The 16,547-nt window shown below is 35.9% G+C and overlaps 1 protein-coding gene across 5 annotated transcripts in view; it reads left to right on the plus strand.

Moving 5' to 3' along the window:
* ANKHD1 (ankyrin repeat and KH domain containing 1) overlaps positions 1 to 16,547 on the plus strand; it is a 118,903-nt gene that overhangs the window by 12,242 nt on the left and 90,114 nt on the right. For all 5 annotated transcript variants that reach the window (XM_077897500.1, XM_077897499.1, XM_077897503.1 and 2 more), the window contains exon 2: positions 13,557 to 13,710. In XM_077897500.1, coding sequence (XP_077753626.1) covers positions 13,557 to 13,710 — 154 coding nt within the window. The remainder of the gene's footprint in view (positions 1 to 13,556; positions 13,711 to 16,547) is intronic.

Genomic DNA, 16,547 nt, shown 5'->3' on the forward strand with positions numbered 1-16,547 from the left:
GAAAATGTTGGGGTTTATTTTTGGAGGATTTATTTCTATTAAATTCCATTTATTCTAGATGTCTTATGCTAATTTTATACCATCTTGATTACTGTAGCTTTTTGCAGTAAGGTTTGAAATTGGAAAGTGTAAGTCCTCCAACTTTGTTCTTTTTCAAGATTGTTTTAGCTATTCTAGGTTATTGGATATGTTCTTGTTCTCTTTATCAGGTTTTCAATAGAGTTTAATAGGGGGTATTCAATATTCTGCAGAATTTGTGGTCACACAAAAGGGCCCTCCTCTTGCATTAGTAATATTCTAACTCTTGAAATTTCCACCCCTCTTATATACACTCTTTTTGGACTAGGGGGACAACTCGTGATTTAAACTTGTTTTTGCCAGGCTATGAAAAGAGCAAGTTGTCACAATTTAAGTGTTTGATTTTTTTCATGTATCCTCTCCTTGACAAACCATGGGTATGTTTGAGAGGAGATAAAACTGAGGTAGGAGGAGATGATTGGTTTTGGTAGCTGTAGTCTGAATGCATCTGATGTGGACTATAGTCTGCATGAAGAATGCAGATGGATTTCTTTTTTTTTTTTTTTCAGGATAATAGATAAATGAATAAGTGAAATAAAATATAAACCATAGTAATTAGAGTTTTTGTGTTTAGTATCTTCTAACAACTACTTAGGAGGTGTGAATCCAATATTTAAGTAACATACAATTTGCTCTCTCCCAACCTAGTGTTATCACCTGTGATTAAATTGCAGAAACAGATCTTACATGTGACTGCTCAAATGGTTGCAATTATATTAAATTATTAGTTATTTTCACTCTGTAAACAGAGTCTGTACTATATTTTAGTATCTTCTACTTAGGAGTTGATAAAGAAAAGTTTATTTTCTTTTAGTTTGAAGACAGCATTATTTAAAGCTATATATAAATCAGGTGCATGGATTTGATCTATTATTCCTCCCCCTCACAAAATTTAGAATAATATGATCATACAGTATTAAAGTTAGTTTTCTATTGTGTATTATATTTCCTTGTTGCTAATCTGTTACAGTCATTCATTCATTCCCTAGAAAAGAAAATCAGAGCTTAGTTTAGGGTAGAACCTCTTCATGAATTTGTGTCACACATAATAAAGTTATGTCTTTCAGAACTTAGAGTCCTTGGTAATCCACCCAGGTGTCCCAGCATTGTGTACTTTGGTTGCATTACCTCTTTTAATATTTTCAAGGTCTTGGGGCACCTGGGTGGCTCAGTGGTTGAGCGTCTGCCTTCAGCTCAGGTCGTGATCCCGGGGTCCTGGGATAGAGTCCTGCATCAGGCTCCCCGCAGGGAACCCACTTCTCCCTCTGCCTATGTCTCTGCCTCTCTGTGTATATCTCTCATGAATAAATAAAATCTTAAAAAAAAAAATGTTTTCACAGTCTTGTGACAATCCAAGATCCTAAACACAAATGTATGTATGTCTTGTGTAAGTTGGATGATCACTGTAAGGTTGATATTTGGATGTCTTACTTTAGGAGTTTGATGGGTTTTAGGTGGCAAGTTTAAAGAGGCAATGATTAAAAATGAAATGATACAAAGTCCATCAGCATATGATTGTCTTGTGTTCATATTTAAGTAGAATCACAACTGCTCCATTAGGGTCTGTAAACTCTCCAAGCATGTTGTCCTTCACAGCCTTTGCAGTTTATTCTCTCAGGAGCATTCTTCTCTAGATATCCATGTGGCTTCAATCTCCTACTTGTGCAGTCTGCCAAGAGGCTTTCCAACTGCCTACTCTATATGTATTTGCATAAACACCTCAGGGTCACCAATTTTAATTCTGAACTCATCATTTCCCCCTCCACCCTGATTTTTTTTTTTTTTACCTCCACCCGTGTAAATTGCATTGCCCTAAAATTAGTTACTGCAGTCTGAAACCTCACATCTCATATTTGTTATTTCTTCTCACCATACATATTTAAGCAGGCACTAAGTCCTGTAGGTTCTTTCTTAACATCTTGTTTATTTGTCCCTTTCTCTGTTTCCTTAATGCTTCTGCTATAAATAAAACCATTATCTTTCACTGGCATTTATTTCAATAATCCCTGGCTCTGTCTACCTTCAAGATTATATCCCTCTAATTCTTACTCTACCCTGCTGTCAGAGTAAATTCTCTAATGTCAATTTAGTCATGTCACTCTTGACAAAAAGCCTTCTCATTTCTTAGATAAAGGATAAGTCAAATTCCTTGACGTGGCATACAAGGTTATTTAGGATTTAGCTTCTGTCTATTTTTTCAACTGTCCTTCTTGTGCCCTACTTTATTTGCTTTTTGTGTTCTAGTCATACCAAATTGTTGTTAGTTCTCTGAACCATATCAAGCTGTTATAGGCCCTGGTTTAATTTGCTTCTGCTGCTTTGACTTCTAGAATCATATTAATAGCTACTATATGTTGAGTGCTTCTTGCCCACTGGGTTAAGTACTTACTTATATTTTCAAATTTACCAGTGCCATATGAAGATTTTTATTTTAATCAAAAATCAAAATTGCAAAAAAAATTAGTTCCAAATTACAGGTGAGGAAAATGAAGCTTAGAGACATTGTATGACATATACAAAGTTGTATATCTAGTAATGATGGAGTTGGGATTTGAATTCAGGTATCTTGGACTCTGAAGCTCATGTTTGTAACTACCACTAAACAGTGCTGCTGCTGTCACTGATGTCCCCTCTTTCTCATCCTGCTGAATACCTTCTTGTTCCAAAACTGTCATCTCTAACTCATGTCCTTTATTGCTACTCCATTTGGGATTGGCCATTCTTTCTTCTGTGTTCCCATGTTGTTGTCTGTGTATAACTATTATAGCATCTCTAATGCTTTATTGCATTTATTTGATTTTTTTTTTTTTTTTTAGATTTTATTTATTCATGAGAGAGACAGGGAGAGAGAGAGACTGAGGCAGAGACACGGGCAGAGGGAGAAGCAGGCTCCATGCAGGGAGCCCGATGTGGGACTCGACCCCGGGTCTCCAGGATCACACCTTGGGCTGCAGGCGGCACTAAACTGCTGAGCCACCTGGGCTGCCCTTGATTGTCTGTCTTAATGAGCAAGAATCATATTTATTTTTGTGCTCCCAGTATATAATAGAATGTTTGGCATATAGTAGGTGCCTAATAAATGTTGAATGAATGTATTTGTAGTGCTTAATATGTTCAGGTTACTTATTAGCCTGAAATGATTAGAATAGATCCTATATTATTTGTGTGGAGTGGAGAGTAAGAATAAAGGAAGACAAGGCAAACTGACTTTAATGATAGTAGTAGTGGTAATATTAATAAGAATAATAGCAACTAATATTTGTTGAGCAATTACCATGTGTTAAGCATTGTTTTGCAATTTTAGATATAACATCTTGCTTACTCGTCATTAGCCCTGTGATACAGGTACTGCTATCCTTATTTTATAGCTGAGATAAATGAGGTTAAAAGAGGTAAGACAAGTTAGCTAAGATCACACTTTGAGTGATGAGCTGGTGTTCTAAGAGTCTTCTTGCTCTTAGTCATTATGCTTTCCTCCCCTTATTGTTATTAATTGGAGGTTTATGTTTTTTTTTTTTAAGATTTTATTTATTCATGAGAGACAAAGAAAAGCAGGCTCCGTGCAGGGAGCCTGACGCGGGACTGGATCTGGGGGTCTCCAGGATCATGCCCTGGGCTGAAGGCAGGCGCTAAACGGCCGAGCCACCCAGGGATCCCGGTTTATGGGTGTTTGAGGCTCTTTTTAACTTACTAAATTCAAGTATTCTTTTAGAGTGTTGAATGCTTATTTTCTATTTGGGATAATGGGTAGAAGCCAGGACTTCATTTTTCTGCTTACTTTGTTAATGTTTGTTTTTTAGAAGATTCGCTTAATATGGTTTGGTGTGGTAAAAAGAGTATGAGCTTTGGAGTCCAAAGTACGTAGCTTCAGATCCTGTATAGTTATGTGATATTGGGCAAGTCACTTTTCTGAGTTTCAGTTATTTAAAGTGAAAGTCAGTTAATCTAACTTGAGTAGTTAAGATGATTGAATGAGGGGCACCTGGGTGGCTCAGTCCATTGAGCTTCCAACGATTGTGTTTTTTTTTTTTTTTTTAAGATTTTATTTATTTATTCATGAGACACACACACACACACACACACACACACACACAGAGGCAGAGACACAGGCAGAGGGAGAGGGAGAAGCAGGCTCCATGCAGGGAGCCGGATGCGGGACTGGATCCCTGGACTCCAGGATCAGGCCCGGGCTGAAGGTTGGCGCTAAACCGCCAAGCCACCCGGGGATCCCCTAACTACTGGTTTCTATTCAGATCATGATCTCAGGGTTGTGAGATTGAGCTCTGCATTGGGTTCTGCGCTTAGGAGTCTCTCTCTAAAATAAATAAATTAATCTTTAAAGAAAAAAGATGATTGGAATAATATATGGAAAATGTTGGTAGATATTAGGCATTTTATTAATGGTAGCCTATTTTTTTAATGCACTTAATTCATGGTAGCTTTTTTTTTAAATAGAGTTTTTGTTTTTATTTCTTTATTATTATTTGTTAAGCAGATGCTTTGCCCAAGATGGGATTGGAACTCATGACCCTGAGATTAAGAGTGACATGCTCTACCAACTGAGCCAGCCAGGTCCCCCAAGTAGCAATTACTTTTAAGAAGACCTTCCTTTCTCCCATCTTTGATTAGAAACTTCAAAAGAAAAATAGATTCTGTATTAAAACTATAGTTTAGAAATTGGGTGTTTATAATGGAGCAAGGTGAAGTTAATTTTCTCTAGATTTAACTTAGAATTAGGAAAAGCATACTGGTTCTTTCTTGTATGTGCTATGTGGAATTAATCAACTTCAGATATCCCAAAGTATCATTTCTGTTTTGTTTTGTTTTTTAAGATTTTATTTCTTTGAGAGAGAGCACACAAGCAAGGGGAGGGGCAAGGAGAGGGAGAAGCAGGCTTCTAGCCAGCAGGGAGCCTAATGTAGGGTTTGATCCCAAGACTCTAAGATCATGACCTGAGCTGAAGGCAGATGCTTAACCTACTGAGACACCCAGGCGCCCCACCATTACTGTTTTTTGAGAAGAGGATTGTGGGTTTGAACTTAGAAATACAGTTTTCCTTGTAGAAAGAAACTTGAAAAGTTTTTGTTAAGGAATACAGTCTTTTCATTCCAGTATTTCAAGATGTTTTTGTTGATTTTATTGGGTCTTATAGTATCAGTAAAACTTATTCCTAAATTTATCATTATTTGGTCCTAAATTGCAAATGTATTACTTTCTCCCTTTGAGTACATTTTGGGGGATGTTTGTGGTGATACTGTTATCAAAACTTTTAAATACTGTGTTTTTTTGCAAAAAAGAATTGCTATGTCCTTTATTAATTATCTCTTGGAACATGATCCATACTTTTTGCTGTTCCAAGTAGAAATCCGTAGTAAACCACCTGTATTCTGAAATGGTATAAATGCTGATTCTGATTTAGAGGGCTTACTGTGAGTGGGGAAAAGTAAGACATACTGGTCTATCCAACTATAAACTACAAAAGAGAAGAGATATAGCAAATGCAGTTTAAAAAATGTTACAGATGTTTACAATGTTTTACCTAGCTTTCCATTTTAAATGATCAAATCTGAATCTCTTATTTATTTATTTAAAGATTTTATGTATTTATTCATGAAAGACACAGAGAAGGAAGAGACATGGGCATAGGTAAAAGCAGGCTCCCTGTAGGGAGCTGATGCCAAGACTGGATCCCAGGATTCCGGGATCCCAACCTGAGCCAAAGGCAGACACTCAGCCACTGAGCTACCCAAGTGCCCCTGAATCTCTTTTCTTTTTAAAGAGAATTTTTAAAACGTTTATTTTTTAGTAATCTCTACACCCGATATGGGCTTGAACTCCTAACCCCAAGATCAAGAGCCACACACTGCCCTGACTGAGCTAGCCAGGCACTCCTCAAATCTGAATCTTTTAAGGGAGCTTTATTTTTGAAAGTTTGTGAGAAGAGGTAGTGTAAAACATTTACCCTTCTTTACAGCCCAGGTTGGAATTCATGGGAGTGAGGTTCTTCTTCTTCTTCTTTTTTTTTTTTAAAGATTTTATTTATTTGAGAAAGAGTGAGTGAGGAGGGGGGAGGAGCAGAGGCAGAGGGAGAAGCAGGCTCCATGCTGAGCAGGGAGCCTGACAAGGGACTGGATTCCAGGACCCTGGAATCATGACCCGAGACGCTTAACTGACTAAGCCACCTAGACGCCCCATGGAGTGATGATTATTCATAAATATTAGCGGAAACAAACTTTGTGGCTATAATATTTTAGTCCCCAACTCAAAATACAAATTTATTTAACATGTTTGAAATAAAAGTTTCATAATTCATTGTTAGGTTAAAAGATGTTCTATGTAAAAAATGTATTTTCAACTTATATTTGAGAGCTTGGTAGTCTTTGCTTGTTGCATGATATGACCAAGTGACTGGAAAATATATAAAGAAATATATATAATGTACATGTTTTGGGATGCCTGGGTGGCTCAGTGGTTGAGTGTCTGCCTTCAGTTCAGGGCATGATCCCGGGCTCTGGGATTGAGTTCTGCATTGGGCTCCTTGTGGGGAGCCTGCCTCTCTGTCTGTCTGTGTCTCTGCCTCTCTCTCTCTCTGTGTCTCTCATGAATAAATAAATAAAATCTTAACAAAAAGTACATGTTTTATGATCAAACGTTCCCTTTTTATTATTTTCTCTAACTAGCAATTGCTATTTCCAGAAATATACCTTAGATAAGGTAGCAATTGGTTATTGACAAATGTATTGGTGAGGTTTTATCATTTTACTTTTGTAAGACTTAAAACATATTAATATTGTTAAAGTTTAATTGTAACACTGGTACTTACACTTGATAGAAATTATATGGGGGTTTTGGTTGTTGTTTTTTAGTGGAATTGAGTTTTGGCCAAAGCGTAGCTGGGTTAATAAATGATTTTTCTAACTAGATTTTGGCCAGGTGATTGACTTTGTTTTTTCAAGGTGATAGTAGTTGAGTCTGTGGTTAATCTTCTTAGTCACTGTTGCCATCCATCCAGTTGTTCATTTTAGAAATGCCAGATGGGATTAAAAAAAAAAAAAAAAGGAGAAAATGCTTGTTCCCTTTTTCTACCCTGCCCCCCTTTGTTTAAATTCTGTTTTAAGCTACTACTCTCAGCTTTTTTTTAAAAGAAGGGAGCAAGAGAAAAGACTTTTGAGAAGGAAGACAAAGTGTTTTGCCTGTAGCATTTAGAAAAGATTACCTATAAGAGAAAAACAGTTTTTTGAGGGCCAGATTCCCTCTCATCTTTTTTCTTCCATCTTTTGTTTTTGTACCTAATCAGGAGATAGTAAAAGAATCTGCAACCTTTAAGACTTGAAGTAAACTTTCTTGTCACTGGCAAAAACAGTACCACTATAAATGGATGCTTTATGTTTGCTGTTCAGGGTAGCTGCTGGATAGAGGAAGCAATGTAATTATCATTGAGCAGTAGGTATATTTCTGTGATCCTTTAGCTGTATGTAAGAAATTTTGGAGCTTCTTTATTCACTTACATGATAAAGACTAATTTAATTAGATATAACATTATTTTGGACTTACCTATTTTCTAGATGTGTTTTTTGGGACTACATTACCAAGACTTTTATGTTAGATATACCAAGCCTTTTATGTTAGTCTAATTTAGTATTTTCATGTAACTATAGATGGTTTCTGTGTTGTCTAGTTGAGATAATGCTATTGCAATCTGAATTACAAGAGTATGTGTTTCAGTAGTTTTACCGGGTAAGATTTTTTTTTTTTTTTTTTCCGGGTAAGATATTTATGAACTACCAAAAGTAACGCCACAAGTATTCCCAAAGTGATAGGTATAACTGGATATTTTGTCTTTTTATTGACTCCACATTGAGACTCGCTTTTAAAATTTTAGAGAGGATAGGACAGATGATATATTAGAGTTGAGTGCTTTTTTAGTACATCTAATTATATTCAAATCATTTGTGTGTATAGTTAAATATACCACAACTCATTCCGGGAAACTTAAGGTTTTTCCCACAAGTGTAGATATTTAAAATTTTATCTTTTTATTATTTATTTATTTATTTTTAAGTTTTATTTATTTAAGTAGTTTCTACATCCCACATGGAGCTTAAACTCACGACCCTAAGATCAAGAGTTGCACATTCCACTGACTGAGTCAGCCAGGAGCCCCTAAAATTTGATCTTTTGGGTCAGAACTTAAGTATAAAATGCCTAAAACTACACTTGGAAATTAAAGTGATCATCACAAGGAAAAAAATTTTAACTGTGATGTGATGGATGTTAATTAAACTTACTATGGTGATCATTTCACAGTATATACATCCATGAAATCATTATGTTGAACCCCTTAAACTCATACAATGTTATGTGTTAGTTATAGCCTAATGAAACTGGTAAAAAATAAATAAAATAAAAATAAAAGAATTCAGGGGAATTCTGATGAAAGTGTATCATGTGAGATTCTTAGTGAATATCATTTTTCCAGTTTGAAAGGTCATAGAAGATAGATCCTATGGTAAGGGACAGGACAAATGAGTTTTAATTACACAGAATTAGTATTCTAAAAATTACGTTTATATAGTATTTTATTATTTTCAAATTATTTTGCCTTATTTCATCATTTCAATAGCATTGTAAGATAGAGCAGGTTTTGTCTTTGTTTATTGAGGAAGAAATGAAACATCAGAAAGGCAGAAAGTGACATGTCTAATGTCACACATTGTGCCTGGTGAAAGTGATACTTCAATCTCATTTTCCTTATCTGTAGTACAGTATTCTTTCCATTATGTCATGTTGCCTAACTGAAACGTGAATTTACATGTATTTTAAGATGTAGGAAAATTAAACTGAATAAATTGTCTTGTGAATTATAATTTTTAGAAGTTATAAGCCCCTTGAAGCCAAGGGACATATCTCTATTTTTTGTTTTTTTCCCAAACTTGGTTCTTCCCAAGCACTTAGGAATGTGCTGTCTTGTGTATGTGATACTACTGTTACTGACATCCAGGATGACATTGCTACTGATTCTCTCTTAGTGGTGGTGACAGGTAGATGATGAGCAATCTGTCACCTTTTGCATGGTCTTATTCAAATCTTTTTTTTAAATTTTTATTTATTTATGATAGTCACACACACAGAGAGAGAGAGAGAGAGAGAGAGAGAGGCAGAGACACAGGCAGAGGGAGAAGCAGGCTCCATGCACCGTGAGCCCGACATGGGATTCGATCCCGGGTCTCCAGGATGGCGCCCTGGGCCAAAGGCAGGCGCTAAACCACTGCGCCACCCAGGGATCCCGGTCTTATTCAAATCTATCTCCAGTTCTTTCTAGCCTAAAGCTGTAGTGGTGCTCTAGGTACTTTATGGTTTTTTTAAAATTTGAGATAAAATTTACATACCGTAAAACTTAGCATGTTAAGTGTACAATTCAATGGTTTTTTAGTATATTTAGAAGGTGTACAGCAGACACCACTATCTAATTCCAGACATTTTCATCATTCCAGAAAGAAACTTTAGACCCATTAATAGTCCCTGCAATCCCTCCCTCTCTGACTCTTCACTTAAACCATTAAGTTACTTTCTGTCTCCATGAATTTGTCTATGCTAGACATTTCATATGAGTGGAATCATACAATAATTGACTTCTTGTTTCTTGCTCTTGCATTAAGCATAGTATTTGCATGGTTCATCTATGCTATGGCATGTGTCAGTACTTATTCCTTTTAATGGCAGAATAATGTTCCATTATTTGTATATATACCATATTTTATTTATTCATTTATTAGTTGATAGACTTTTTTTTCTATTTTTTGTCCATTGAACATAACATAGCTATTAACCTGTATGCAGATTTTTTTAAGTTTTTTTTTTAAATTTATTTATTTATGATAGTCACAGAGAGAGAGAGAGAGAGAGAGGCAGAGACACAGGCAGAGGGAGAAGCAGGCTCCATGCACCAGGAGCCCGATGTGGGATTCGATCCCGGGTCTCCAGGATCGCACCCTGGGCCAAAGGCAGGCGCCAAACCGCTGCGCCACCCAGGGATCCCTGTATGCAGATTACTGTATGGACATGTTTTAAATCCTCTTGTGTAGATAGAAATGAAATTTCTGGGTCATATGTTTATTCTATTCTGTTTAATTTTTGGACCACCACAAAACTATTTCCTGAAGTAGCTGTGTCATTTACATTCCCACCAGCAGTATATGAAGGACCTTATATTTCTTGAGAGTGGACCATTCATCACTTTCCGAATGCATCTTCAAGCCCCTTTTTAATTTCATTCCCTTTTGCCTCTATTCCCAATGCCTAACCTATATGCTGTTTCTTGTGCAAAGTCTTACATTCCTGGGGCTGGAAGCAATTTCTCTCTCTTTAATGCATTAAATGGTAGTTGTACCATTTATTTCTCTTCGATGCCTTTTGTGATAGTCATGTTGCCTTTGACTTATATCTTCTACCAACATTTTTGTACTGTCAAGGTGCTTCATATAAAATAGGACTTCAGTAAATATTGGGAAATGAGTAAGAGAGAATAGAGAATTCTAACTTGGATTTTTAAAATATTACATGACACAAATCTGTATTTGACTCAGTAGTACATGTAATGCCACATTAGACCAATGTTTTTTATGAAATAAAAATGATAACTTCTAAATACCATCTGTAATAAAAAATTCCAGAATCTGGCATGATGGTTTTATCTATCCTCATAACTGGCAAGTATATGTATCTGCAAATACCTAATAATTTCTTGGGCCTGAGATTTTTTTTTTTTAAAGATTTTATTTATTTATTCATGAGAGACACACAGAGAGAGAGAGAGAGAGAGAGGCGCAGAGACACAGGCAGAGGGAGAAGCAGGCTCCATGCAAGGAGCCCGATGTGGGACTCGATCCTGGGTCTCCAGGATCACACCCCAGGCTGCAGGCGTCGCTAAACCGCTGCGCCACTGGGGCTGCCCGGGCCTGTGATTTTTATTGTACAAGCGGTTATCTTTTCATATCATTTAACAACTGATAGGCCACATTTATCTACTGGCATCTTTGTCTGTAATTACATATTAAAGAAGCTGTGTTGCAGCAGCATAGTAATGTGGCTCAATGTTATTAGATGTAAAGTTAAAAGATTTATTTTGTAAAATTTTAGTACTTCATGAGGTAATAAAATGTATCCAGATCATTTTAACTTTACAGTCTTTGTTGGGACGTTTATTTGGTGGCCATTATGAAACTGATGACAAAATAGCCAAATATGCCAAATAATGTAGTCCAAATACTGTGGTCCTGAAGTAGCATTGTCTAGTAGTTAAGAGCATAAACTGTGTAGCTCTATGGTGGGGTTTGAAACCTGTCTTTGTCATTTATTAGCTATGTGACCTTGGAGAAGTACTTAACCTTCTGTTCCTGTTTTTCTGTCTACAAATATGTTAACCTCCCTGGTTGTATGTATTTACAATTTTTTTTTTTTTTTTTTTTTTGCAGTTCTTGGCTTTACTTTTCTTTTTTTTTTTTAATTTATTTTTTATTGGTGTTCAATTTACCAACATACAGAATAACCCCCAGTGCCTGTCACCCATTCACTCCCACCCCCCGCCCTCCTCCCCTTCTACCACCCCTAGTTCGTTTCCCAGAGTTAGCAGTCTTTACGTTCTGTCTCCCCTTCTGATATTTCCTATACATTTCTTCTCCCTTCCTTTATATTCCCTTTCACTATTATTTATATTTGTATTTACATACAAATATATGTATGTATGTATGTATTTATATTTGTATTTACATATTGTAGATATATCTAGGTACATAAATATATACTCATGTTTATATACATGATAGTCTTGTTCATGTTTATATGCATGTATGTATATATACTTTTAGCAAAATAAAGATCATACTGTTTTGAATCTTACGATTTTCACTTTATGAATACTTTCTCATGTCACTAAATTTGCTTTAGAAACATTGTTTTTAATGACTGTACGGTAGTCCGTCGTATAACTGACAGAATGTATTTATCAAATTACCAATTTTAGTTTTCTTCCTCTCATTTTTGGAATTTGAATTCATGTGCAGTGACCATCCTTGCATATTTTTGTCTTGCTTTCAGATACCTTTTTAAGGATAGAATCCTTAAAATACGGAACGCCTGGGTGGCTCAGCAGTTGGGCGTCTGCCTTCAGCTCAGCGCGTAATCCCGGGGTCCTGGGATCGAGTGCTACATCAGGCTCCCATCAGGGGAGCCTGCTTCTCCCTCTGGCTGTGTCTCTGCCTCTCTGTCTCTCTGTGTCTTTCATGAATAAATAAATAAAATCTTAAAAAAAAGAATCCTTAAAATGGAATTACTAAGTTAAAGGGCATGAGTCTTTTAAAGCATTTTGATACATATTTCCAAATTGCTTTTCAGAAGGATTGTACATATTTTATTTGTTAAGAAAATTCATTTAAGAATTAAGTTGATTTGAAATTAGAGGAGTATGTGTTTATTTTCATAAGTTGCTTTTGCTTATGCTATTCATTCATTTCAGTAAATACAGATTCAGTACCTACTATATATGAGGTATTCTTTTTTTTTTTTTTTTTAATTTTTATTCATTCATGATAGTCACACAGAGAGAGAGAGAGAGGCAGAGACACAGGCAGAGGGAGAAGCAGGCTTCATGCACCGGGAGCCCGACGTGGGATTCGATCCCGGGTCTCCAGGATCGTGCCCTGGGCCAAAGGCAGGCGCCAAACTGCTGCGCCACCCAGGGATCCCTATATGAGGTATTCTTAAGCCCAGAGAACAGAGCATTGAACAAACAGGTATGGGTCCTAACTTCATGAAGCTTTCTTGTATATAGGGCTCCAGATATTTGCCAGTGTATGATGTCTTATTTTCGTTGAAGAATCAGAATTTAATAAATTGATTAGAAGAGAGAAAAAACTGTGCTTTAATGACCTACCCATGCTGTCTAGTCTTTTTACATCTAGGCCTGTTTACATCTTCCCAAGGACTATGTTAATGTACTTGTTACATTTAAAAAAACAAAAACAGGGATGGCTCAGTGGTTGAGCACCTGCCTTTGGCTCAGGGCATGATCTGGAAGTCCTGGGATCGAGTCCCACATCAGGCTCCCTGCATGGAGCCTGCTTCTCCCTCTATGTCTCTGCTTCTCTCTGTGTCTCTCATGAATAAATAAATACAATCTTTAAAAATAATAAAAAATAAAATAAATTAAAAAGAAAAGAAAAGCTGTTTTACAAGCTCTGTGCTAGGCACAGAAGATATAATGCTCTTCAGGAAATTTGAATCTGGTGTGTCTGAGGTATATTGTAGTCATGTCTGAAGATAAGCAGATAGGAGGCTCCCTCAAAGTCCCTTCCCACAGCCCCATGTTTTTATAATAATTTATAAATTCCAAACCAGAAATCATACTACCTTAAAGTGCAGTTATTCTAACAATATTGACATCAGTTTCATGAATATTGCATTTTTAATTCAAAAAACAGGTCGAATCATTTATTTTGGACCAAGAAGATCTGGATAACCCAGTACTGAAAACAACATCAGAGATATTCTTATCAAGTACTGCAGAAGGAGCAGACTTACGCACTGTGGATCCAGAGACACAGGCACGATTAGAAGCATTGCTAGAAGCAGCAGGTAATTTTGTTTTCTTGTTTTCTTATTTTCATCTCTTTTAAAAGTCTAGATATCTGTGTAAAGCTATACAAGAGTACCCCAAAATATATGACATAATATGAAATTTGAACTCTGACAATGTATTATATTTTTTCTTTTCTTTTTTTTTTTTTAAAGTTTCAGGAGATACTGGCTTTCTTTTTATTTTTATTTAAGAATTTTATTTTATTTTAAAGACTTTATCTATTTATTCATGAGAGACACACAGAGAGAGAGAGACAGAGAGAGAGAGAGAGAGGGAGCGAGAGAGCAGAAGCAGGCTCCATTCAGGGAGCCTGATGCGGGACTCAATCCCAGGACTCCAGGATCACGCCCTGGGCCAAAGGTAGGCTCTAACCCGCTGAGCCATCCAGGGATCCCTATTTTTTATTTTCTAAAGAAAATATTCACATTTTCTATTTTAAAAATTCTTGGTTGAAAGTTGTCAATGGATGATTACTGGGTTCAACATTGTTTTTAAGTCTTAGATAATCAGCTAGTTATCAAGGAAAACTTACTTATTACCAATTACATTATAAGTGTGGGAGATAGAGTATCTGCCTTTGGCTCAGGTAGTGATCCAAGGGTCCTGGGATTGAGTCCTGCATCAAACTCCCAACAGGGAGCCTGCTTCTCCCTCTGCCTATGTCTCTGCTTCTCTCTCTGTGTTTCTCATGAATAAATAAATAAAATCTTTAAAAAAAATGTGGGAGATAAATTTTGTTCATCAAATTATGAATCTTTGATCTTAATTAACTGATTTGGGGTATTCTGCATGTGATTACTTGTTTACTTTTATCTAGGGGTAACTTAGTTATGAATTGCTATTTTTTTCTTAGAAGACAGTTAAATAAAAATTGAACACTAAATTAGACTGAAATATACCTAGCTGTATATCATCTTCTTGTTCTGTGGTAGCTTAAGAGAAAAATCTGTGATAAGCTTGTTTTCTCAATAATATATACTTATCACTATTTTATATTATGCAATCTACATATTATTTGTTGTATGGAGTTTCCATTCCACTTTAATGAAAGCCTTTTATCAGCTAAAATTGTTTTAAGAAGGAAGTTAATTTTTTCTAATCTTTGTATATTGCTTTTCTTTTTTTCGGTATATTGCTTTTGAGATACATTCATTTTATATGATACTCCTTTAAGTTACTTATTTAGCATAAATATATGTGCATATTCAATATGTGTAAGAATTTGTTTAAAAAAACTTTTAAAAGATTTATTTATTTATTTGGAAGAGAAAGAGAGAACACAAGCGGGGGGAGGAGTACAAGGAGAGGGAAAAGCAGATTCCCCTCTGAGCAAGGGAGCCCATTGTGGGGGCTTGATCCCAGGACCATGTGATCATGACCTGAGCCAGAGGCAGGCAGTTGCTTAACTGACTGAGCCACTAATGTGCCCTACATGTAAGAATTTGATCTAGAAGAATGTATAGGTTATTTTTGAAAATAGTGTCCAAGAATATATATTCAGAAAAATCACAGCAGCCTTTTAGCACATTTCATATTGATTGAAGAAAAACAGTATTACATTTGACCAAATAATGATAGGACAAATAAGAGCAAAAATAAATTGAGCACTTTTATATTATTCTTGGAAAGACCTAGATGTTATGTTAAAAATGAGCTTGCTTGATATCCTCTTGTTACTCCTTTAACTTTGTCCTGTTATGGAAAAGCATAGGTACAATTTGTAGCAGATTGACTTTAGGCAACCTAGTGTTCTTTTTGCAACTGATAGAAACTTAAAATTAGAGTCAACAAAATAAGACTATTTAAATTAAGGCAGAACTAGTAATTTTTTAAAAAAAGGTATAAAGGGGGATCCCTGGGTGGCGCAGCGGTTTGGCGCCTGCCTTTGGCCCAGGGCGCGATCCTGGAGACCCAGGATCGAATCCCACATCGGGCTCCCGGTGCATGGAGCCTGCTTCTCCCTCTGCCTGTGTCTCTGCCTCTCTCTCTCTCTCTGTGTGACTATCATAAATAAAAAAAAAAAAAAAAAAAAAAAAAAAAAAAGGTATAAAGGTCACATTAGTAATTACATTGAATGTCCCTCCCTTAGAGTCTGGGTTTCCTGTGTGTCTCCTACTTGTGATTTAGAGATATCCTGTATAAGATTCCTGAATTGGCAGTGCCATGACCATCCTCTAGTTTTGGGGGGTGTTATGTTTTTGCTTTGCTTTGGAACCTTACATTATTTTGCTTAGAGCAGAGAGAAATGTGGAGAAAAGACATCTCTCTTCTCCAAGTCTTCTCTTGCTTTCCTTTTATTTCCCAGATCAAGCTTTGTTTACTGGTGGTAGTACATTTTTACTCTCTGGCATAGGCTCACACTTCAATCATGTTGTATTACTCCTTAGTCCCTAAATAAGAGTTTTAAACTCATTTTTCTTTTTTTTTCTGGCACTTCATGATTCTCATTCAGAGCTGTTTTCTGATAACGTTAAACATTTTACTTTCCTTGATTTCTCTTTTTATTCATATTAAGTCTGAAATAATCATCAAGATACCTTAGAATTGCTTGTTTGTCATACCTATATTGATAGAAAGAAAATAATCCTTGAAAATAATGATACCTGCCTTCCTGGGGGGTGTCAAAAACTATTGAATTTTTAAATTTTGTGTATTTTGACAATTTGAACTCCATACATGGTTGGATATAATGTTGTGTCTAAAGAAATTGTTAGGCCTATTTTAAGATTTTTAAATTTAATTTTTATTATTTTTAATAAGTTCAATGGCTTTTTTTTTTTTAAAGATTTTATTTATTTGAGAGACAGAGAGATCACAAGCAGAGAGGAAGGAT

Source organism: Canis aureus, chromosome 5 (genome assembly GCF_053574225.1).
Source record: "Canis aureus isolate CA01 chromosome 5, VMU_Caureus_v.1.0, whole genome shotgun sequence".
Taxonomy (NCBI): domain Eukaryota; kingdom Metazoa; phylum Chordata; class Mammalia; order Carnivora; family Canidae; genus Canis; species Canis aureus.